Below are 25,018 nucleotides of genomic sequence, written 5' to 3' on the forward strand. Positions count from 1 at the left end.
GTGGAGTGAGGAGAGGCTGCTAATAGGGGAAAATTGATGAGTTGCAATGTAATTTTTCTCACATTAAATTTACCCATTGAAACCTATTGAAAAGGGTCAATACAGGACTGAAGGTGTTCAATTTGAATGTGTGCAGTATACGGAATAAGGTAGATGAAATTGTAGCACAGTTACACATTGGCATGTATGATGTGGGCATCACTGAACCATGACTGAAAGAAGATTTTAGCTGGAGCTTAATGTCCAGGGATACACAGCTAGGAAGGCCGAGTGTTGCAAGGACAGCTAGGAAGACAGAGTGGGAGGCATTTGAAACCAAATCATTAGAAAGAGGTGACATAGGGTTGAAAGGTAGATAGAGCTAAGGTAAAAAGACCCTGATGGGAACTGCAGTAAGGATGGGGTCTACATATTGCAACAAGAGACAGAAAATGCAAGTCAAAAGGGCAATGTCACAATAGTCATGGCGGATTTCAATATGCAGGTAGATTGGGAATACCAGGTTGGTGCTGGATTCTAAGAGTGACGACGAGAAGGCTTTTAAGGGCAGCTCCTGGTTGATTCCACTGGGGGATCAGCTACACTGGATTGGGTGTTGTACAATGAAGTGGAATTGATTAGAGAGCTTAAGGTAAAAGAACCCTTACGGGTAGTGATCATAATATAATTAAATTCACCCTGAAATTTGAGAAGGAGAAGCTAAAGTCAGATGTATCAGCATTACAGTGGAGTAAAGGAAATTACAGAGTCCTGAGAGAGGCATTGGCCAGAAATGATTGGAAAAGAACACTGGCAGGGATGATGGCAGAGCAGCAATGGCTGATTTCTGGAAGTAATTTGGAAGGCACAGGATATATACATTCCAAAAAGGAAGAAGTGTTCTAAATGCAAGATGACACAATCATGGCTAACAAGAGAAGTCAAAGCCAACATAAAAGCCAAAGAGAGGGCATATAACAGAGCACAAATTTGAACATAGAACATAGAAATTTACAGCACAGCAGGAAGGATCTTAAGAAAGAAATTAGGAGAGCCAGAGGGGCCTTGAGAAAGCCTTGGCGGACAGTATCAAGGAAAACCCCAAGGCATTCTACAAATATGTGAAGAGCAAGAGGATAAGACATGAGAGAATAGGATCAATCAACAGTGACAGTGGAAAAGTATGTATGGACGCCCAAGAGATAGCAGAGGTACTTAATGAGTACTTTGATTCAGTATTCACTACGGAAAAGGACCTTGGCAATTGTAGGGATGACTTACAGTGGACTGAAAAGCTTGAGCATGTAGATATTAAGAAAGAGGATGTGCTGGAGATTTTGGAAAGCATCAAGCTGGATAAGTCACCGGGACCAGACGAGATGTACCACAGGCTACTGTGGGAGGCGAGGGAGGAGACTACGGAGCTTCTGGCAATGATCTTTGCATCATCAATGGGGACTGGAGAGGTTCCGGAGGATTGGAGAGTCATTTTCTGCATGGAGGTTGGTGACCAGTGGTGTGCCTCAGGGATCGGTTCTGGGACCCCCTACTCTCCATGATTTTTATAAATGATCTGAATGAGGATGTGGAGGAATGAGTTAGTAAATTTGCTGATAATATAAACGTTGGGGGTGTTGTGGATGGTGTGGAGGGCTGTCAGAGGTTAGAGCAGAACAGTGACAGGATGCAAAACTGGGTTGAGAAGTGACAGATGCAGTTCAACCCAGATAAGTGTGAGGTGGTCCATTTTGGTAGGTCAAATATGATGGTAGATATGGTATTAATGGTAAGACTCTTGGCAGTGTGGAGGATCAGAAGGATCTTGGAGTCTGAGTCCATAGGACACTCAAAGCTGTTGTGCAAGTTGACTTTGTGGTTAAGAAAGCATACAGTGCATTGGCCTTCATCAATCATGGATTGAGTTTAGGAGCCGAGAGGTAATGTTGCAGTTATTTAGGACCCTAGTCAGACCCCACTTGGAGTACCGTGCTCAGTTATGGTCGCCTTACTACAGGAAGGATGTGGAAACCATAGAAAGGGTGCAGAGGAGATTTACAAGGATTGTTGCCTGGATTGGGGAGCAAGACTTATGAGAATAGGTTGAGTGAACATGGCCTTTCTTCCTTGGAACGATGGAGGATGACACAGTTTTAAGGTGCTTGGAAGTAGGTACAGAGGAGATGTCAGGGGTAAGATTTTTTTAATGCAGAGAGTGGTGAGTGCGTGGAATGGGCTGCCAGCGACAGTGGTGGGGCCAGATACAATAGGGTCCTTTAAGAGACTCCTGGTACATGAAGCTCAGAAAAATAGAGGACTATGGGTAACCCTAAGTAATTTCTAAGGTAGGACATGTGCAGTGCAGCCTTGTGGGCCGAAGGGCCTGTATTGTGCTGCAGGTTTTCCATGTTTTTTCTTTCTGTATTTTTTTTAATTGCAGTTCATCAAACAAACATTTCCATAAGATGTATTTCAGTCATTGTACATATATATCATATAATCACATATATCACAAAATCTCCACAAAGTATTTATCTGGGGAATACACTTATAGAAAAGAGTGGAAAGAAATAACAAGCAAAAGGAAAGAACTATGTACAAGCAGGGAGCGATCTTTTTCTTTTACAACAGATTCATTGATTTGTGAGAATAAAATCAGGCCTATGAGGCATTATGTAGTTAAACCATTTTTCCCAGTATGAATCAAATTGTTCCAGCTTATGATTAACAGATGCTGTTATCTTCTCCATTTTGTAAACGTCCATTGTAATTTCCATCCATGTATTTAAAGTTGGGCTCTCCTATGATAACCATTTCCTAGTAAGAGTCTTTTTACCAGCCACCAACAGTATATTCATTAAATATTTATCTCTTTTCAACCATTCTTGAGGTATATATCCAAAATATATGGTCTTACTCTCCAAGGGTATTTCACATTTAAAGAATTTCCCTAGTGCAAAGCCCTCTATTTTTCTAAGCTCCATGTACCAATCTAAGAGGCTCTTAAAAGACCCTGTTGTATTTACATCCACCACCATCGCTGGCAGTGCATTCCATGCACCCATCATTCTCTGTCTGAAAAACATACCCCTGACATCCCTTTTTCCAAGCACCTTAAAACTATGCTCCCTCGTGTTAGCTAGTTCAGCTCTGGGAAAAAGCTCTGGCTATCCACACAATCAATGCCCCTCATCATCCTATACACCTCTGTCAGGTCATCTCCCATCCTTTGTTGAATTAGTGGTAGTTGAGAATTGGGATGCTTTTAAAAATCATCAGAAGTCAACTAAATAGGTCATTAAGAAGGTAAAGATGGAACACAAAATTCAGCTATATTAAAGAGGTGATATGAAAGAGGATACCAAAAGTTTATTCAGATACATGAAGTGTAAAAGAGAGATGAGAGTGGATATCGGACTGCTGGAGTAATTGGGGACTAAAAAATGGTGGATAAACTGAATAAGTATTTTGCATCAGTCTTCACTGTGGAAGACACTAGCAATATGGTGGAAGTTCCAGGAGTCAGGGGTCATGAAGGGTGTGAAGTTACCATTACTACAGAGAAGGGTCTTGGGAAACCGAAAGATCTGAAGGTAGATAAGACACCTGGACCAAATGGTGTACACCCCAGTGTTCCAAAAGAGGTGGCTGAAGAGATTGTGGAGGCATTAATGATCTTTCAAGAATCACTTTCCAGAAGATTAAAGAACTGCAAATGTCATTCTGCTCTTCGAAAAGGGAAAGAGGCAGAAAAAAGGAAACTATAGGCCAGTTGGTCTGACCTCAGTGGTTTGAAAGATGTTGGAGACGATTATTTTGGATGAGGTCTCAGGGCACACGATAAAATATTCTGTAGACCGCATGGTTTCCTCAAGGGAAAATCTTGCCTGACAAATCTGTTGGAAGTCTTTGAAGAAATAACAAGCAGGATAAACAAAGGAGAACTGGTTGGTGTTGTGTTCTTGGATTTTCAGGAGGCCTTTGACAAGGCACAACACACAAGGCTACTTACCAAGCTACCAGCCCATGGCATTACGGAAAAGATTCTAGCGTGGATAAAGCAGTGGCTGATTGGCAGGAGGAAAAGAGTGGGAATAAAGGGAGCCTTTTCTGGTTGGCTGTCAGTGACTAGTGGTGTTCTATAGGGATTTGTGTTGGGACTGATCTTTTTTACGTTATATGTCAATGATTTGGATAATGGAATTGATGGCTTTCTTGCAAAGTTTGCAGACCATATGAAGATGGGTGGAAGGGCAGGTAGTTTTGATGAAGTAGAGTGGCTACAGAAGAACATAGGAGAATGGGCAAAGAAATGGCAGATGGAATACAGTGTCGGGAAGTGTACAGTCATGCACTTTTGTAGAAGAAATGAAGGTTAACTATTTTATAAGTTGAATGAAAATACAAAAAATTGAGAAGCAAATGACTTGAGAGACCTTGCACCAGATTCCCTAAAGGTTAATTTTCAGTTTGAGTCTGTGGTAGGGCAGGCAAATGCGATGTTAGAAGTAATTGAAAGAGGATTAGAAGATAAAAGCAAGGACATAATGATGAGACTTCATAAAGCGCTGGCAGGCCTCACTTGGAGAATTGTGAGCAGTTTTGAGCCCCTTATCTAAGAAAGGATGAGCTGAAACTGGAGAGGATTCAAAGGAAGTTCATGAAAATGATTCCAGGATTGAATAGCTTGTCATATGAAGAGTGTTAGATGGCCCTGGTATTCACTGGAATTTCAAAGAATGAGGGGTACCTCAGTGAAACCTATCAAATGGTGAAAGGCTTTGATAGAGTGGATGTGGAGAGGACGTTTCCAATGATGGGAGAGTCTACGACCAGGGGACACAGCCTCAGAACAGAGGGGTGACTTTTTAGAATGGAGATGAGGAGGAATTTCTTTAGCCAGAGTGGTGATTCTGTGAAATTCTCTGCCACAGGCAGCTTTATGGATATCTAAGGCAGAGGTTGATAGATTCTTGACTGGTCAGGGCATGAAGGGATACGGGGAGAAGGCAGGAGATTGGGACTGAGAGGAAAATTGGATCAGCCATGATGAAATGGAGAAGCAGACTTGATGGGCCTAATGGCCTAATTCCTCTCCGATATCTTGTGGTCTTATAACACAAAGGGTAGAAGTTCACTACTGTGAGCTAAAACACTAGTTAACCACTAGTTAACTGAGCAGAATTCCAGATTTCAGGGTAGGGATATATTGATTGAGGAGGGAACAGAGTGGTAGTTCCACTGATAGGCATCTCCATGGCCTGGAGAGTCTAGGAGCGGTTGGAAAGGATGGTTAGGGAGACAACAGAGAGCCAAGTTGCACACATAACAGTTGTAAATACTGAACCAGGCCATTCAGCCCATTGACTCCATGCTGACATATTCTCAACAACAGCCCCAGATTCTACCACTCACCAACACAATTACAGCAGCCAACTTACCCACCAATCTGCATTTTTTTAAAGGTGGAAAAAAACCAGAGGAAACCCATGGCATCACAAGGAAAACGGCAGACTCCACACAGATAACACCGGAGGACGGGATCAAACCCAGATTTGCAACTGTGAGGCAGTGGTTCTACCAGCTGTGTCTTTGTGCTGATTATCAAAAATTTCAAGCATAGGATAGTTTGGAGCTCATCCCTACAAGTAAGAAGTTGGGTCAACTGTACATTTTAAATCTGCATATGATAGATTTGTGATAGTCAAAAGCTTCAAGTGAGGTGGGGTTGAGGCAGCAGCATGGAAGCAGATTACAGATGACTCTTTGGAGGAGGGACAAGCACAATGTGTTGGGTGGTACCCCCCCCATTCCCACATGCCCAGGTGGAAAACTCAGCTGGAGAATGATGTACACTTATGTGTCTGAAGCTTCCTGGTCTTCTAGTACAACACGATGTCCATAAACTAGACCACACTTGGGAGTATGGTGAACAGTTGTATGTCCATATCGAAGGAAGGACATGCTGGCATTGGAGAGGTTCAGAGGAGATTTACGAGCATAAAAGGCTTAATGCACAAGGAGTGTTTGATGGCTCTGAGCTTGAACTCGCTGGTGTTTAGAAGAATGAGGGGGATCTCATTGATATCTATCTGATATTGAAAGGCCTAGACAAAGTAGATATGCAGAAGATGTTTCCATGATGGGGAGAGTCTAGGACCAGAGAGCACAGCCCTAGAATAGAAGGATGCTCCGTTGGAACAAAGATGTGGAGGAATTTCTTTAGCCAGAGGGTGGCAGACCTATGGAATTCATTGCCACAGACTGCAGAGGTCAAGTCATTTGGTATGTTTAAAGCAGAGACTGACAGATCTTGGTTATTCAGGGCGTCGATGGTTATGCAGAGAAGGCAGAAGAGTGGGGTTGAAATCAGCCGTGATCGAATGACAGAACAAACAATGGGCCGAATGGCCTAATTCTGCTCCTATCCTTATTGTCTTATGGTCATAAGGGAATGCTGCTGACTGGCACATTTAAGGCTGCAGGAGTATGTGCTGAGTGCAGCTGGCACAAAGGCTTTGTGGGGAAGGACTGCAGTTAAGGTCCTGGATACTGAGGTACTGGGAATTGTGTAACAGTCTCTTAAACATCGAATAGAGCTACATTTGTGGGTTGCCCCCTCACCCACACAATCCTCCAACTGCGTTGCTTGTTGACACGTGCAACAAACAAAGCTATTTTTAAATCTCCTCTCCACCAAAAAGGAGAAAGTTGATCTGATGCAGAAACTAACACAGCCACAAATGGCAGTCAACATCTACATAAACAGGGCCCCACAAGCAATAATGCCAATGAGATCAAAAACTGAAAATACTGGGAATATTCAGCTGGTCAGGCAGTATCTAGTTGGGAAACATAACAACGATATTTCAGGTTGTTGACACCAGTGTTGTTGGTAGAATGTCAGATGGTGACAAGGAGGTGTACAGGAGCGAGATAGATCAGCTGATTAAATGCTGTCACAACGATCATCAAGAGCAAGAAACTGATTGTGGACTTCAGGAAGAGGAATTTAGGATAACACACACCAATCCTCATTGAAGAGTCAGCAGTGGAAAGGGTGAGTAGCTTGAAGTTCCTGGGCAACAGTATCTTAGGCTCTGAAAGGTCTGTGATCCCATGAACATTACCTCATTATTCATCTTTAGTATTATTTATTTAATATACTGTATTTTTATTATAACATATTAATTTTTATATCTTGTTGCCACAAAGCAACAAATTTCATGACATACAGTATCTCAGTGTTAGTAATAATAAAACCTGATTCTGATTTGGATCTAAAAACTTAATGAGAAATCAAGTTTAAAAGACTACATTTCTAACAGTACTAATGGGCTTAAGTCTTTGGAATGGTGTCTGATACTTGCAACTTAGAAAAGGAAACCAAGAGAGCTACCCACAAGGGAGATTAACTCCTCTGCTGCACACCGTTCACTGTCAGCTCCCTATTCAATGCTCCCAAAGTTTAACACTAGGTTGACTTTCACCAACCTCGTAGTCACAGAGAAGATATCAGAAGTCCGAACATTAATGTTAAACGTGACTCCTCTGGGAAGAGAGAGAGGAAAGAGAGGCACACAGCCCAAATTCAATGGAGGGCAGGGTTACGAGCACCATGCCAGACTTCTGCAATACCTCCAGCCAACAAAGGTTCAAAGTACATTTATTATCAAAGTATGTATACATTATACAATCTTGAAATTCGTCTCCTTACAGGCAGCCACAAAACTAAGAACCCCAAAAGAACCCATGAACAAAAAAGACCGACAAACTCCCAATGTGCAGAGAGGGGAAAAAAAAGCAAATTGTGTAAACAATAAAAGTAAGCCAATAACATTTGGAATGGAAGTGAGTCTGCAGGCATGAAGCCCAGAGTAGCTGGTGCAGGCCACAGCCTCTGCCTCAGTGCAGTGCAGAGCAGAGTAAACGTCGTTGAGCAGAGACCAGAACCAGCCCAACCCTCGCCTTGGACCTGACACTCAGCCTTTTCAATCCATCTGGCCTGGCATTTTTTAATGGCGCTCTACCACACAGTTCCATCTTTTAGCCATGTTATGAAATGAAAAGCTTGTACGTTCGCACTGTGGCTTCCTAGGCCTCAGGACCAGATTGGGGTAGATAAGTTAATGGTGACTGTAAATCCAGAACCCAAAATGGGATAAAGCAAGTGAGTATATAGAACTACAATAATTTTTTAAAGGTTCAAAGGGTTATTTATTATCTAAGTATACTGTACAACTCTGAAAATTTTCAATTCTTAAGGTATAAACACCCTGAGGTACTTCACAACAGTGACACTTTGGGGGGCGGGGGTGATTTCACAGAGGTATATTTTATTTATTTTATTGCCATAGAGCATGGAGAAGGCCCTTCTGGCCCTTTGAGCTCCAACGCCCAGCAATCACCCAGTTTACTCCTAGTCTAATCACGGGACAATTTACGGTGATCAATTAATCTACCAACTGATACTTCTTTGGAATGTGGGAGGAAACAGGAGCACCCAGAGGAAACCCAAGCAGCCATGGGGAGGCAGCGGCGGGAATTGAACCTGGATCGCAGATACTGAAAAGCACTATGCTAACCACTACGCTACCCTGCTGCCCAAATAAAATCATCTTTAAAATCACGTAGGGCATAGAGAAGGTGAGAGATCTTTTTTTCCCTTTATTTTGGTTATCGAAAATAAGACATAGTTTTAAGATGAGAGATGAAAGGTTTAATAACTTAAAGGATAACTCAAGTTCACCAGCCAGGGGATGGCTTCTTCTCATTACTACCATCAGGGAGGAGGTACAGGAGCCCGAAGTCATACACTCAATGTTTTAGGAACAGCTTTTTCCCGTCCTCCCAACGGATTTCTGAACAGACCATGAACCCATAAACACTACATCACTAGCTCACTATCAGTCCTGTTAAAAGGTCTCACCTCGAAGTGTAGACAGTACTCTTTTCCATAGATGCTGCCTGGCCTCCTGAGTTCCTCCAGCATCTTGTGGGTGTTGCTCAGACTTCCAGCATCTGCAGGGTTTCTCTTGTTTGTGACCTCACTATTTTGCTCTGTTTTTGAACTGCTTATTTTGAAAGTTTCTTCTGCAGCTTATATTAATTTTTTAATGCATTGCTCTGTAATGTTGCCACAAAACAACAAATTTCATGGCATATATCAATGATAATAAACCCAATTCAGATTCTGAATATTTTTATACAGTGGGCGGTACACTTTATTAGGTACACCTACTCGTTATCTAATGTAGCGGCAACTCAAGGCATAAAAGCTTGCAGACATGGTCAGGGGGTTCAGTTGTTGTTCAGACCAAACATCAGAATGGGGGAAGGAATGTGATCTAAGTGACATTGACTGTGGATTGATTGTTGGTGCCAGACCGGGTGGTTTGAGTATCTCAGAAACTGCTGATCTCTTTGGACTTTCACGCACAGCAGTCTGCAGGGGTTTCCAACCTGGGGTCCATGGACTCCTTGCTTAATGGTATTCATCCATGGCATGATCTAGAGTTTACAGAGAATTGTGTGAAACACAAAAAAAGTGAGCAGCAGTTCTGTGGAGTGAAAATGCCTTGATAATGACAGAGGTCAGGGGAGAATGGCTACATTGGTTCAAGCTGACATGTAGGCAAAAGTAACTCAACTAACCATGTGTTACAACAGTGCTGTGCAGAAGAGCATCTCTGAATGCACAACATGTTGAACCTTCAAGTGAATGGGCTACAGCAGCAGAAGACCATGAACATACACTCAGTGGCCACATTAAAAGGTACAGGAGGTACCTAATAAAGTGGGCACTGAGTGTAGATGGAAGCAGCCGCCAGAGGAAGTGGTTGGGGGAGGTACATTAAGTACAGTTAAATATAATGTGGGCAGGTAGATGGAAGACAAGAGTTGAGAGGGCTATAGGGCAAGCACTGGGAAATGGGAATTGCTTGAATCATGAGCAAGAGAAAATCTGCAGATGCTAGAAATCCAAGCAACACACACAAAATCCTGGAGGAGCTGAGCATGGCAGGCAGCATCTTGGAAAAGAGCACAGTCGACGTTTCGGGCCAAAACCCTTTGGGAGGACTTGCATCATCTTGGCTAGAATGGACACAAGTGAGTAAAAGGGCCTTTTTCCATACTCTGTGACTCTTTAACCGTGACATCACATAATGTTTGAAACAAGTTGCAATAACACAGGTGACCATAAGCTTGGTCTAATAGCCAGGTGCTATGGAGTGCTTAAAGTAACTGGTGTGGTGGTCAGGAAAGCACACAGGTTGGTGGCAAGGGAATGGAAGGAGGGATTAGGGGAGGACTGAACAACGCACACAAGGGATCAGGGCTGAATCATCCACTTCTCTCCGTCCAGTCTCCCACTCCACTGTTCCTGAGCTTAGAGAAGGGACTAAACCATCGAGCCTATGGTTTTTCACACCAGAGGGATCCTCCCCCACTCTCTCCCCAGCCAAGAGAGTTTAGGGACCACCTGTTTCAAAAACCTTTGAGCAATTCACATTTTGGATCAAAGCACAGGATAAATCTCTATTGATCAGGGGTTTGGTCACTCAAGAAGAGAACCTCTGGCAGAACTGACTAATACGTGCAGAGGATTTGCAGCCAGAATATCCATCTGGCTTCTATTTTCTGATATGCATTACATATAGTAAATGGAATGCACTGCGTGTTGACTTGTGTTTCAAACTTAAGTTTATATAAACTACTCGAAAATAGTTCTTACTAACAAGAGCATTCAACTCCAAGCCACAGGTTCCTAATATGCCTTAGCAACGTCGGTATACACCCTCTGGTTATAAAACCACTCATGGTTTCTGCAGGCCCCATGCCTTACTGGCTTGAGCTTTGATTGTGACAGTGTTTGACCTCTGAAGGACGACAACTCCAACTCAGTCAAACATCTTAGGTTCAATTCTTCCCATATATGTTTACTCCAAGTTAGCAGTCCACCCTCAAGCATCGGAGATGGTTATCTGATTATTTAGGGGAGATCTAATGGAAGTTTTAAAGATCATGAGAGGCAAAGATAGAGTAGACAGACAGCGTCTTTTTCCCCAGGGTTGAAATATCTAATACCAGAGGGCATGTATGTAAGGTGAGAGGGGTCAAGTTCAAAGGAGATGTGAGGGACAAGATTTTTTTTACACAGAGAGTTGTGGGCGCCTGGTATGTGCTTCCTGGGGTGGCAGTAGAGGCGGATACATTAGGGATTTCAAAAGACTTTTAGGTAGGCGCATGACTTTGAGGGAAATGGAAGGATATGGACATGGTGTAGGCAGAAGGGATGGGCTTTGTTGGCCAATTAATTACTAATATAATTGGCTCAGCACAGTTTTGTGGGCTGTTCAATAAACATATCGTTCTATGTTCTACCCTTTCGCTCATTGTGGGATCTTGCTGTGTATGCCTCAGCTGCAGTACTTAATTGAACTGTGCATGCATTTTAAAAATTACCAGCCGTTTGGGGCAGGGCAGGGCAAACTACCTGAGCAAACCGACTCCAAACTCCTGCAGAAACATTCACCCTGCTGGCATTCAGGCAGACACAGGCACTGCATCATGCACACGCACCCCATACACCTGTGTGCGTGCACACACTCACAGATGTAACGCAGGTGTTCATACACAAATACATACACACCCATACATGGCGCAAATGCTCACTGAACTACAGGTGCACACACACACACACACACACACACACACACACACACACACACACACACACACACACACACACACACACACACACACACACACACACACACACACACACACACACACACACACACACAACCACCACCACCACCACCACCACCACCACCACCACCACCAGGATACACGAGAGAGATCCATAGTTGACTCAATCAGAGTCCAGCATATGACCAGATCAAAGGACCATGTGGAACTGCAGTCCAAACTCAGTGAGTCTCTAGCCTATTATCAGCCTTCTGACCTCCTTTACTTGACCCACCTGAACTTCTGGATGAGTTCAGTGTCTTCAGCGACTTTCTGTGTTCCTTGAGTTCCTGGACTAACACGGTTTAGGAACAGGATGACACCATCCAGCGACTCGAACCATTCAATTCCATGAAGCCACCTTGGGGACCATTACCCACCACCCTCCCAAGCAGGACAGCTCTGCAAATCACATCACCTTGAGCGGGAAGGCTTTCCGGATTCGAGTGGAGGTGATGGTTGCGAAGGGCCGCCCTGCGACGCAGCTCACCACCACGGGCATCCCGCTCTTGCACGTGTGGTTCCTGTCCACTGCGGGAGGGCCCAAGCCACAGTTGGAGAGGTGGACCTCGGTGCCTGTGCAGTTGATGGAGTAGGGCCAGTAAGTGTGCTTCTTCCTGCTCGCAAAAGTCCTGCAGAGAGGGGGGAATCAAAACCCAGTCAGTTCCAGGAACAATACACCCTTCAGCAGGAACAGAAGGAAGTCAAACAGCCTTTAATCTGCCCACCCTACCTTCAGTTCCTCTAATGCTCTCAGCCATCAAAAATGCAAGAAATTCAGGTTAAAGGTAACTAAAGGAGCATGGGATCAGTGGAAAGCATTCCACCAAAGTCACAGTCAAGTTTAATGTCATCTGCAGAAATGCATATGTGCATGCTTGCAATGAGAAACTCCCTTGCATTAGCAATGCAGGCACACAGCATCAGATAAGCAGTGCTCTCTAGACCATAAAAATTTTTTTTTTATCTAGAGACATTGAGCTAAACCGCCCACTGATTTTAACCCTTGCCTAACCACAGGACAATTTACAATGACTAATTAACCTTTTAACCATTACACCTTTGGACTGTGGGAGGAAACCAGAGCACCCAGAGGAAACCCACGCACACATGGAAAGAACATACAAACTTTCTATCAGAAGATGCTGGAATTGAACTCTGAACTCTGACGCTCTGAGTGTAATAGCATCACACTAACTGCTATGATAACGTAGCATTTATATGTGGCGTATACATGAATTATTTACAATTTTTATGAGAAAGTATGCAATTAGAAATAAAAGTCAATTTTAGTGCAAAGTGATCAAAGTGGTCATAATTCTGCATGAAATCACGAAAGAACTGAACAATTAAAAGGAAGAGACTGGTACTTAAATCATTTGACCATGTCCTCATCTCCCACGTTCATCAATGTCAACAATTTAAGCAGTTTCAGCCAACTTACCCTTCCAACTCCTTTCAAAATCTAACAGACCTCTATCATTTCAAACCATTATTGGCTAGAGGCTGCAAGGTTGGTCTTAAACAGGAAGAAAGACTTGTGTTCATATTCAGTGATCAGTTTTCGTAAAGTACATTTCAAAGTTCTCTGAGTGAAACAGTGAGTAGAAATATTGCTTCATGGCTCCAGTGACCTGACTTTGGTTGCTGTCTATGCGGAGTTTGCATGTTCTCCTTATGGGCATAGGGGTTTCCTCCCACATTGCAAAGTAGAACTCAATAGCACAGTACAGGTTCTTGGGCCCACAATATTCTTTCTCTCAGGTCCCTACCCCCCTACGTAGTCCTCCATTTTTCTGTTATCCATGTGCCCATCTAAGAATTTCTTAGAAGTCTTCAATGTATCTCCCTCTACCACTACCCGTGAGAGGGCGATCCACATACTCACCATTCTCTGTGTTAAAAAAACCTACCTCTGTCATTTCCCCTATACTTTCCTCTAATCACCTCAAAATCATGTCCCCTTGTATTAGTCAAATCCACCCTGAGTAAAAGTCTCTGGATATCCACTCGATCTACGCATCTTATCATCTTGTATAAATCTATTAAGTTACCTCTAATCCGCCTTTGCTCCAAAGAGAAAAACCCTGGCTTGCTCAACTGACCCACCAAAGACATACTCTCTAATTCAGGCAACATCCTGGTAAATTGCTTCTGCACCCGCTCTAAAGCTTCCGCATCTTTTCTATAATGAGGTGACCAGTACTGTACACAATACCCCAAGTGCAGTCTAACCAGAGTTTTTGGGCTACAGTATTTTCTTGCAGCTCTTGAACTCAGTCCCCCAAATAATGAAGGTCAACATTCGATATGCCTTCTTAACAACCCTGTCAACTTGCGTGGCAACTTTAGGGGATCTGTGGATGTGGACCCTCTGTTCCTCCACACTGCTAAGGATCCTGCCATTAACCCCACATTCTGTCTTCAAATTTGACTTCCCAAAGTGAATCTCTTCACACTTTTCTGGGTTTAATAAGTTAACTTGCCCCAATTTTTTTAGGTGGGCAGTGGAATCTGAAGAGGGTTGTTGGGAATGTGGGGAGAATAAAAATTGGATTAGGGTAGGGTCAGTACAAATGTGGGTGATGGTAGATGCAAACTTTGTGAGTCGAAGGAAGTGTCTCGATGGTGTATAACTCAGTGGCTATGAGTCCCTTTTGAAGTGTCATTATTTCCATAAAGTGATTCCAATTTACGCACAGCAAGCTTCCGCAAACTGTAATGTGATAATAACCAAATCACTGTTTTAAAAATCTGAATGAAACACCAGGGAGAACTACTCTACTCTTCACTATAGTGTGGTGAGATCTATTGCATCCACCTGAGTTATTGGACAGAACTTTAAGTTAACATCTCATGCAGCATCCAAGTGGAGCATGGAGGAGCTCTCCAGTAATCCTTACATGGAAACGATGAAGGAAGCCTTTGGTTTAAAGTGTGTTTATTGTACCCATTGTAAAACATCCCTAGTTTAAACACCTGGAAGAACTTTTGAGAGAAGCACCACATACCAACAAAGCAGCATCTCAATACTTCACCACTATTTTAAGTTACATTATCAAGTAGATTGAAACTGCACTGCACAGAAGGAAGCCATTCAGCCCATCATAATCATACTGGCTGCTCTGAAAGAATAATTTAATCTGACAATTCCCAATCCTATGCCACATTTCTCTGTAACTTTGAAAAGTTAAATATCCAAAAGTTAAAATGCCAAATGTGTATACCATAATCTTAGGTCTGAAGTTAAACCATTTAGGAGCAATATCTAGCAGCATTACATTCACATAAATAACAGTGGAATCCTCAACTCTCTTTTCCCAAAGGCTGAATTTCTGCGAGTCATTATTTTCAAGGTAGATTTAGACAGATTTTTGTTTGGTGATTGTATCAATGGAGCTGGAGCACACGTGGGTAAATCAGGAAGGAAAATCAATTGGCTGTGTTGGAATAACCTTGGAGGGCTAAATAACTACACTTATTTATGTTCACATTGGTCAAAATCTGTTGTCACATATCTCCTCAATCAGCAAGATAAAAAAATAATGTGCATTTACTGTATAATGCTTCCTCAACACATCAAACTAAAACCTCAAAGCAGTTACACAACTGATTGAACTTAATATAGTGACATTAGGACCAAGCGTCAGTGAAGGAGGAACTTCTCGGACATTGTGAGCCAACTAGAAAATGTGAAGACATAAATAACTACATATTTTAACATTGCTATCATTAGGTTCTTAAAATATTATACATGGGGTAAATATCCAAATGTTTGACTAGACAGAGGCTGAGATTGTTGAAGGCAGAGGAATCTCCAGAAGTAAATAAGAAATTAAAATAATATAAATAATTAAACTGTGGAATGCAATATTTACATTTCAAAAAGGGGCAGCACAGTAGTGTAATGGTTAGCATATTACTACCATAGTACCAGCGTCCTGGGATTCAATTCCCGTTGCTCTTTGTAAAGATTTTGTACATTGTCACAGTGACTGTGTGGATTTCTTCAGGGTTCTCTGATTTCCTTCTATGTTCCAAAGATATATGTGTTAGTATTTGGTCCAATGAGTGTATTTGGGCAGCATGGGGTTCATCGGGCAGAATGGCCTGTTGCCATGCTGCATCTCTAAATAACAAATAAGAATAATCTAGGGATGGCAGTCCTAATTTCCTCTAGTACCGCTGCTCTTCTCTGTGACAGTAATTGAAATCCTGCCTCACGTTGCCCAAGGAAAGGCAACTTCCTGCCTCTCGTTACCCAAGGACAGCCCACCTCCTACCCACAATTGTCTCTGGTGACACTTCAGCCACCTACATGGAATCCTCTAAGGTAGTAATTCTGTTCCAAGTCTGAGATCCTAGCAATAAAATTGGGGCTTCTCCCCGCAGTTCCCTCCAGGAAGACCTGTGCCAGCTAAAATTTCTGATGGTATCAAATGGGCTCTTAGTTATAATTCTAGCTATCTGAGATATGGCCCACACTTCCCTATGGCAAAATCTGTTCCTGTGCATAATTCCCTCATATCAGATGGGCTCAAATGCTATCACAAGCAACTGTGGGTGAGAACATGTCTTGTCCTGTCGGCAGCAAACATTAATCTTTATTCCTTTAACCCGAAATTGGGTTCTCACTTCTCTCCATCCTTTCAGAAACTACAAACACCTCCTCTTATAATCCAGCTTAGTTTCAATTTAAATGGCTTGGTACTAAACACTCGTTTTTAGTGCTCCTTGGCAATATAAATGGCAGCAGCTGCTTGAAATCTCAAGCAAAACTGTAGGGAGTGAGCAATCTGAGTGGTGGGAATGTGGAGTCTGAATGGAAACAGATTCACTGATAACTTTCAAGAGGAAGTGAGATTCCATGTGAAAATGAAAAGTATGGAGAAAAACCACAGATATCGGAGTTACATTGTTCTGATGGGCCAACGACCTCTCTCAGTCCTTGATGTTTCTTTGAGAAGGAATGATCGAAATAGGATAGTTAGCAGTTTTTAAAAGTTAGCTTGGCAGATTTTTGATAAAGGAAGTCATGAACAACACGTGGAGATAGAGAGGTTGGATCTGTGAGATTACCCTCCTGGAGGCTTTTGCAGGGTGCAATTAATCAAGTAGCCTTTTCCCACCTCCATGATCATGTTATTTTCCCTCATTATTGTATGGCGGAAGTTGATATCTATATAGTGATTTTTATGTGTGTGCATGAGTGGAGGGTCACTGGAGAACCTTGGCAAAGGTACCTCCTTCGTAAACAAGGGTCAGTGGGCAAGAGTGCTGAAGGTTGTCCTTAAAGAATTAGGGTGGGAGAGATATGATCATAACTGCTCTTAAGTATCTCATGGAGGACAAGCATCGGACAAATTCATATTAGTTAAAGTGTAGCCATATTAGTATGCTGTAATTATGGGATGGTCACAGTTCTCACACACAGCTGTTTGTCAGGGAGTACAAGCAACAGTCTCTGTGTCTCTTTGTTCCTGATGGACCACCCTTAAACCCCCAATCACAGCTGAAGCCCATTACCTCTAACTACCTCATTATCGGTCATCTTACTCCATAGACGTTGGCCAATATGCTGAACATTTCCTGCACTCTGTTTTAATTCTTACCCTGAGAACAGGTTAAAGGAGATCAGCTCATTCAATACCCATGAATGGAGTCAGGAATCAGACGCATAATTTCTAAACACAAGGGATTCTGCAAATGCTAGAACATCAAAGCAATCCACATAAAATGCTGGAGGAACTCAGCAGGTCAGGCAGCATCTATGGAAGTGAATCAACAGTCAACATTTTGGGCTGAGACCTTCCATCACAATTGGAAAGGAAGGGGGAAGTTGCCAGAATAAGAAGGTGGAAGGGGGGGACGAGGAGAAGCTATAAGGTGATAGGTAAACCAGGCTAGGTGGAGGAGAGGAGATGAAGAAAGAAGCTGGGAGGTGATAGGTGGAAAAGAAGAAGGAACCCAATAGGAGAGAAGTAGGAGCTATGGGAGAAAAGAAAGGAGGAGTGACTTGAGGAAGAGGTGAGAAACGATAAGAGGCCAGAGTGTAGAATTGATGAGAGAAGAGGAAGAGGAAAAATTACTGGAAGTTGGAGAAATCAAGTTCAAGTTCAACTTATTGTCATTCAACCATACACATGTATACTGCCAAATGAAACAATGTTCCTCTAGACCAAAATGCACAACACAGTACATATAACTCACACGCAACACATAAGGTAATATAACCACAAATAAATTAACAAATAATAAGGCACATTTGTGACACAAGTTAAAAAGTAAATTGTACAACTCTGCTGGCACTTCATACGTGATGATACCTGGCTGGTGGCAGAGAGTTCAGTCGCCTTACAGCCTGAGGGAAGAAGCTGTTTCCCATCTAATGGTTTGAGTCCTAATGCTATGGTACCTCCTGCCTGATGGTAGGGTGTCAAAGAGATTGTTGGATGGATGGGAGGGATCAATGGCAATGCTAAGGGAACTGTATATGTGGTGCTCCTGATAAATATCTCTGATGGCAGGACAAGAGACTCTGATAATCCTCTCAGCAGTCCTCCCAATTCTTTGTATGGACTTGAGGTCAGATGCCTTGCAATTTCCATACCAGATGATTATATAGCTGCTCAGGACACTCTCGATGATGCTCCTGTAAAGATTGGCTAGAATAGAGGGGTGGGGAGCCTCACTTGCCTCAAGCTCTTCAGGAAGTGGAGAGCACGTTGTTGTGCTTTCTTGAAAACTTCTGTTATGTGCACTCCCAGAAACCTGGAGCTCCTAAATCTCACCACGGAGGAGCTGTGTATGTGCAGTGAGGAGTAGTCAGTCTACACCTTCCCAAAGTCCATATTCATCTCTTTGGTCTTGACCACACTGGCACTCAAGTTGTTGTGCTCACACCGTTTGACCAGTTCCTCTACCTCCTCCCTGTACACTGTCTCATTTTCATTGTTGAGGAGGCCAGACTCTGTTGTGTCATCAGCAAACTAGATGATTCATTTTGAAATGGACCTAGCAGTACAGTCGTGAGAACAGAGTGAACAACAGTGTGCTGAGTATTCAGCCACGAGGAGTGCCATTGCTCAGTGTGATAGAGCTAGAGATGTTTCTGTCAACACGGACTGACAGTGGCCTTTCTGTCAGCAAGTCCAGGATCCAGTTGAGACACAATTTTACCCATCGGCGTCTAAGGGGTGATCAACGTTGGATAGATTTTTGCATTGTAGGGGAATTAAGGGTTCTGGGGATAGGTGGAGATGACTCCATGGCCAGATCAGCCATGATCTTATTGAATGGCAGAACAGGCTCGATGGGCCAGATGGCCTACTTGTGCTCCCATTTCTTATGTTCTTATAATTATATTAAATGGCGAGCAGAAGTTGAGAAAACAACATCCCGGCATATGAGGGACATGACAGAGTGTAGAAGCTAAGGCATCATCAGTGGAATGACGTGAGGGAAAAGTGAACTGGAAAGGGTCCAATGCAGCAGGAAGATGGAACTTAATGCGATCCATAACCAACCTCTCAAAGCACTTCATTATTGTAGAGGTCAGTGCCACTGGACGGTAGTCTTTGTGGCAGTGTATTGTTGTGTGTGGGTGGAGTATTTGCTCACAGGGTGTGTGTGAAGCGTCTAGTGTAGTAGTGCTTGTAGTTAGTGCATGTTGCATGCTGCATGCCGCATAGTGCTCTCTGCTTACAGCTACTGCCGCTGGCTAGCCTTCTCAACAGAGGGTGAAAAGAGGAGCCGAGTGTGTAAGCCTCCTCTTGCCAGTACAGAGCCTCTCCACCACCAAGACTCCTGCAGTGCCTCCTCGTGGCCACACGTGGAAACTGGGTATCTTACGGTCCCAGGCTAAACTACAGGGGATCTCAGAGCAGCAGTGGGCCCTGGAGACGCAGTGTGCAGGCCCACCACTGTGTGGACACGCCCTGACGCCCATCAACCACTGTTCCAGCTATGGGTAAATAACCCCACTGCCTTGTGATAAGTCTGATGAGATAAGGTTAAGGGAGCACACCCTGACAGAAAAGCAATGCGCTGGCAGGCCTTAACAGACCAAGGACCTGGCAGCCTCCTGCAGCCAAGATGTGGGACTAGTTGTCCTGGGATCACCCTTGCCACCGGGATTTACCTCATCATGGTGAAGATAGTGCTACTGGGGATGGCACACACCCTATTGCACTTTAATATCTTCCTTGCGCAGGTCTCCACCTGTCAGCACAGTGAACAATACCTGGACCTTACATATGGTTGAAGTCTGATGGCGATGGGGCGTCTGGCAACGGGAGCAGGTACGAATGGACTGGGAGCTCCTGGTCAGAACCCTGCATGGCAGCGGCACAGGGTATTTGGCAGCTGGGACTGAGTGGCAGCTGTTTTCGGCAGACCCCTGAGTGACTGAGCAGCCCTATGTATGGACCGCACTGCTCACCCCAATTGGGGAAGGGCCTAGAAAATGTGGCCTAAAAATTGCCCATTCAATCACTCAGCTGGAAAGGTTACCACGCCTATTGGGCTATTCCACTACTGCGGTCGAAATAAGAAACAACACAACTTAAAACTGGCAACATGAAATGTAAGGACTCTCCTGGACTCATACGGTATCTCTGACAGACCTCACCGGAGAACAGCCTTGATCGCTGCTGAGCTGAGGCACTACAGCATCGACATTGCTGCCCTTAGTGAGACCAGGCTCCTGGATGAAGGCTCTTTAACAGAGGAAGGGATGGGTTACACCTTCTTCTGGAAAGGTTTCCCCCCAGGTGGACAACATCTCCATGGAGTAGGACTGGCCATCAAGAACACCTTTCTACCAAGTCTCACAGAAACACCTGTTGGCATTAGTGAAAGACTAATGACCCTCCGTATCCCCCTGGCAAAGAAACGTTATGCCACGCTTCTCAGTGACTGTGCACCAGCTTTGCCATCTGAGAATGAGGCCAAGGAATGCTTGATGAAGCTCTTTGCCGGATCCCTAAGAATGATAAGATCCTTTTGCTTGGGGACTTCTTCGCTAGGGTGGGACAGAACAACAGGATATGGAGTGGTGTGCTAGGTAGGCATGGTATTGGCAAGGTGAATGCAAATGGCATGAGGCTACTTACTCTTTGCTCTGAGCATAACCTTACCCTAACCAACACCATCTTCCAGCAGAAGGCAAAATATAAGACCTTGTGGATGCACCCTCGCTCTAAACATTGGCACATGATCGACTTCATCATTGTGAGACATAGTGACATCAAGGATGTTCTCATCACCCGTGCCATGAGAGGTGCAGAGTGCTGGACTGACCATCGTATGATTGTGGCCAAGCTCCATATGAAAGTGCGTCTCCCCCTCCCCCGCAGCTGCAAAAACCCAATAAGAAGCGGCTAAATTGTAACCGCCTGAGAAACACAGAAGCAAGAAGTGAGTTTCGACACATCCTAGATGAGAATCTAAGGCAGCTGGAGCCTTGTTTGAGTTCAGAAAATACCATGGAACAACAGTGAACCTATATTAAATCTTTGCTTTATGAGGCAGCAGCCCAAACCATCAGCCATAAGAGAAGAAACCACCAAGACTGGTTTGACGATAACTCAGATACCATCCACAACTTGCTTAAGGACATGCACAAAGCACACTGGGCAACCTTAGATAACCCATCAACCATCAGCATCAGACAGCATTGGCAGGCAGCTCGGAGGAAAGTGCAAAAGGCAATACGGGCCATACAAAATGAGTGGTGGACTGAAAAGGAACATTAAATCCAGTCCTATGCCGATAATAATGACATGCATAATTTTTACAATGCTGTCAAAACTATCCATGGCCTAATAAATCGATGCGTTACTCCCCTGAAAACAGCAGATGGTCAAACACTTCTGAAGAATCAGAATACTATTCTGCTGAGTTGGGCTGAGCATTTTAACACCCTGCTTAATCAGGATTCTGACGCAGACCCCACCATCCTGGACGAACTGCCTGAACTTCCTCCTATCCACGACCTCAGTCTACCACCAACCTTCCAGGAGGTTCTATCAGCTGTCCATTCCCTTAAGAACAATAAGTCCCCGGCACTGACAATATCCCTGCCGAGTTACTGAAGAACGGAAGGTACATGTGTATGCACACCCTCCACCAGTACTTCACCAAGGGCTGGACTGATGAGAACATCCCAGAGCAATGGAGAAATGCAAACATCATTGTAATTTATAAGAACAAGGGTGACAAGGCCATCTGCAGCAATAGTAGGGGCATATCACTCCTTTCTGTTGCTGGGAAGGTCCTGGCTAAGGTGATGCTTCAGAGGCTCATCAGCAACATCACCGAGTCAATGCTGCCTGAATCGCAGTGTGGATTTAGGAAGAACAGGAGCACGATCGACATGATCTTCACAGCTTCAGGAAAAGTGCCAGGAGCAACATCAAGATCTGTTTATGGCCTTTGTCAACCTCTCCAAAGCATTCGACACTGTGCAAAGAGAGCTCTTAAGGGATGTCCTCCTCAGGTTTGGCTGTCCCAATAAATTTGTTAACATCCTCCACCAGTTCCATGATGGGATGACTGCTCGGGTGACCACAGGAGGACAAGAGTCCGAGCCCTTCCTTGTACGCACAGGGGTGAGGCAGGGGTGTGTGCTAGTACCAGTGCTCTTTAACATCTTCCTCTTGTGTGTTACCAAGCTTCTCCACAATGAGATTGAAGACAGCAGTGGTGTGGCAGTGGACGCCAGATTAGATGGCAACCTCTTTAACGTCAGGAGGCTCCACACAACCACCAAACTCCATAGAGAACGGGTCCTGGAGCTGCAGTATGCAGGTGACTGTGCTCCTGTGGTCCATACTCCGGATCTTCAGACTGTCCTTGCTGTGGCGGTGAGAGCGTACAGCAGGATGGGGCTGACCGTCAATACCACCAAGACAGAAGTGATTTGCCAATAGAGTACCAGTGTCCCACCCACCCTACCTGCCTTCACTTGGTGATGAAAAGCTGTCAGTAGTGCCATCTTTCAAATACCTGGGGAGCATTCTCTCTGAGGATAGCGATATTGACACCGACATCCAGAGCCGCATTAAACAGGCATCAGCTGCCTTTGGGAGACTTCGACGCAGAGTCTTTCAGAACAGGAGCCTTCGTCCCTCCACAAAGGTCACCGTATACCAAGTGGTCTGTGTCACCACCCTCCTTTATGGCTGTGAAGCCTGGGTAACCTACAGCCGTCACATCAAGTCCTTGGAGCGCTTCCACATAAGCTGCCTTCAGCGCATCCTGGGAATTACCTGGCGTGAGCGGGTGCCTCACACTGAAATACTTGTAAAGACCAACTGCAGAAGTATTGAGGCCGTGATCACCCAGCATCTGCTGCAGTGGCTGGGGCAGGTGATAATGATGCCCCTATGTCGGCAACCCCGCAGAGTGTTATACCGCCAGCTACATCATGGTCGACGCTCAGCTGGAGGGCCCGAAGAAGCGCTATAAGGATCAGATGAAGAATGGCTTAAGGAAGTGCAAGATCAGACCCGAGGACCTGGAGGATGTTGCTACTGATCGTAACACTTGGCGACAGCTGGGTATAGGGACGGGTCTTGTATTCTGAAGATGGAAAGAACAACCAGAAGACAGCAGAAGAGAGCCAGGAGAAATGCAGCCATGGTTGCCATCACTACCATCATGACCACATATACATGTCCCCCCTGCAATAGAACTTGTGGATCCAGGATAGGACTGTATAGTCACCAAAGATCTCACCGTTAAAGGAGTGGATGTCCTCATTGGATTTCGATGGACAACCAAAGAAGAAGAAGAAGAATTGATGTTCATGCCATCAGGTTGGAGGCTACCTAGATGGAATATGAGGTGTTTCTCCTTCAGTCTGAGACTGATTTCATTGTGGCGGAAGAGGAGGCCATGAACTAACATGTTGGAACAGGAATGAGGATCGGAATTAAAATGGTCAGCCACCATGAAATTCCACTTTTTGTGGGTGGAGCAGAGGTGCTCGATAAAGCGTCCCGCAATCTACAACGGGTTTCACCATTGCAGTGTAGGCCACTTTGGGACCTCAGTAGATACAGTAGATGACCCCAATAGACTTGCAAATGAAGTGTTGCCTCACCTGGGAGGACTGTCAGGGGTCCCAAATGGAGCTGAGGGAGGAGATGAATGAGCAGGTGTAGAATTTCCGCTGCTTGCAGGCATAAGTGGCAGAAGGAGGAATAATTTCTAACCCACATATTTCTTTTGGGAGAAGTAATTCACAGAGGGGAATTTGAAACAAAATACAAGCCACCTTGTAAAGTAGCATTTCATGGTCAAATCTGTTTCAATAGAGATAAATACATGATGGTGCATTTTGATAATAATAATATTCCTCAGCAACAGGTAAAGAGTAGGTAGGGAGATTCATCTATCAATTACGTACTGATACATTGAGGAGATAGGAAAGTGAACCAAATATTCACTGTCACTGATAGTAGACTTCAGGAGAGGAAAACTAGAGGTCCATGAGCCAGTAATCATCGGAGGATCAGAGGTGGAGAGGGTCAGTAGCTTTAAATTCCTGGGTGTCACTGTCTCAGAGGACCTGTTCTGGACCCATCATAGAAATATAATCGTGAAGAAGGCATGACAGCATCTCAGGAGTCCCCGGAGATTTGGCGTTTCATTATATACCTTGGCAAACTTCTATTGATGTGTGGTGGAAAGTGTGCTGACTGGCTGCATTATGGCCTGGTATGGAAACAACAATGCCTTTAAGCAGATAATCCAACAAAAGGTAATGGATTCGATCCAGTACATCATGGGTAAAGCCCTCCCAGCCGTTGAGCACATCTACATGAAACGTCACCATAGAAAAGCAGCATCCATCATCAAAGATCCTCACCACCCAGGCCACGCTCTTTTCTCATTCCTGCCATCAGGTAGAAATTACAGATGCCTCAGGATTCAAACCACCAGTTTCAAGAACAGTCACTACCCCTCAACCATCAGGCTCTTGAACAAAAGAGGTAACTACACTCATTAAGGACTCTTTTTTCTTGTTATTTCATGCTCGTTATTTATTGCTATTTATTTATAACCTGCATATGCACAGTTTGTTTACAGTTTACTGTTCCTGCTGTTTACAGTTTACAGATCCTGTTTATAGTTACTGTTCTATAGATTTGCTAAATATGCCCGCAGAAAACCACGGTTGTACGTGGTGACTATATATACTCTGATAATAAATTTCTCTTTGAACATTGGCATTCATTTCTGGAAGGTTGCAGATGGAATGTAAGTTATGTTCTCTGGGACCACC

The 25,018-nt window shown here is 44.1% G+C and overlaps 1 protein-coding gene across 1 annotated transcript in view; it reads right to left on the reverse strand.

Moving 5' to 3' along the window:
• Positions 1-25,018, reverse strand: part of LOC140734590 (lysyl oxidase homolog 2-like) — a 153,681-nt gene that overhangs the window by 38,691 nt on the left and 89,972 nt on the right. Inside the window, exon 5 of the mRNA XM_073058766.1 lies at positions 12,146-12,359. Coding sequence (XP_072914867.1) covers positions 12,146-12,359 — 214 coding nt within the window. The remainder of the gene's footprint in view (positions 1-12,145; positions 12,360-25,018) is intronic.

This window comes from Hemitrygon akajei, chromosome 1 (assembly GCF_048418815.1).
Source record: "Hemitrygon akajei chromosome 1, sHemAka1.3, whole genome shotgun sequence".
NCBI classification, from domain to species: domain Eukaryota; kingdom Metazoa; phylum Chordata; class Chondrichthyes; order Myliobatiformes; family Dasyatidae; genus Hemitrygon; species Hemitrygon akajei.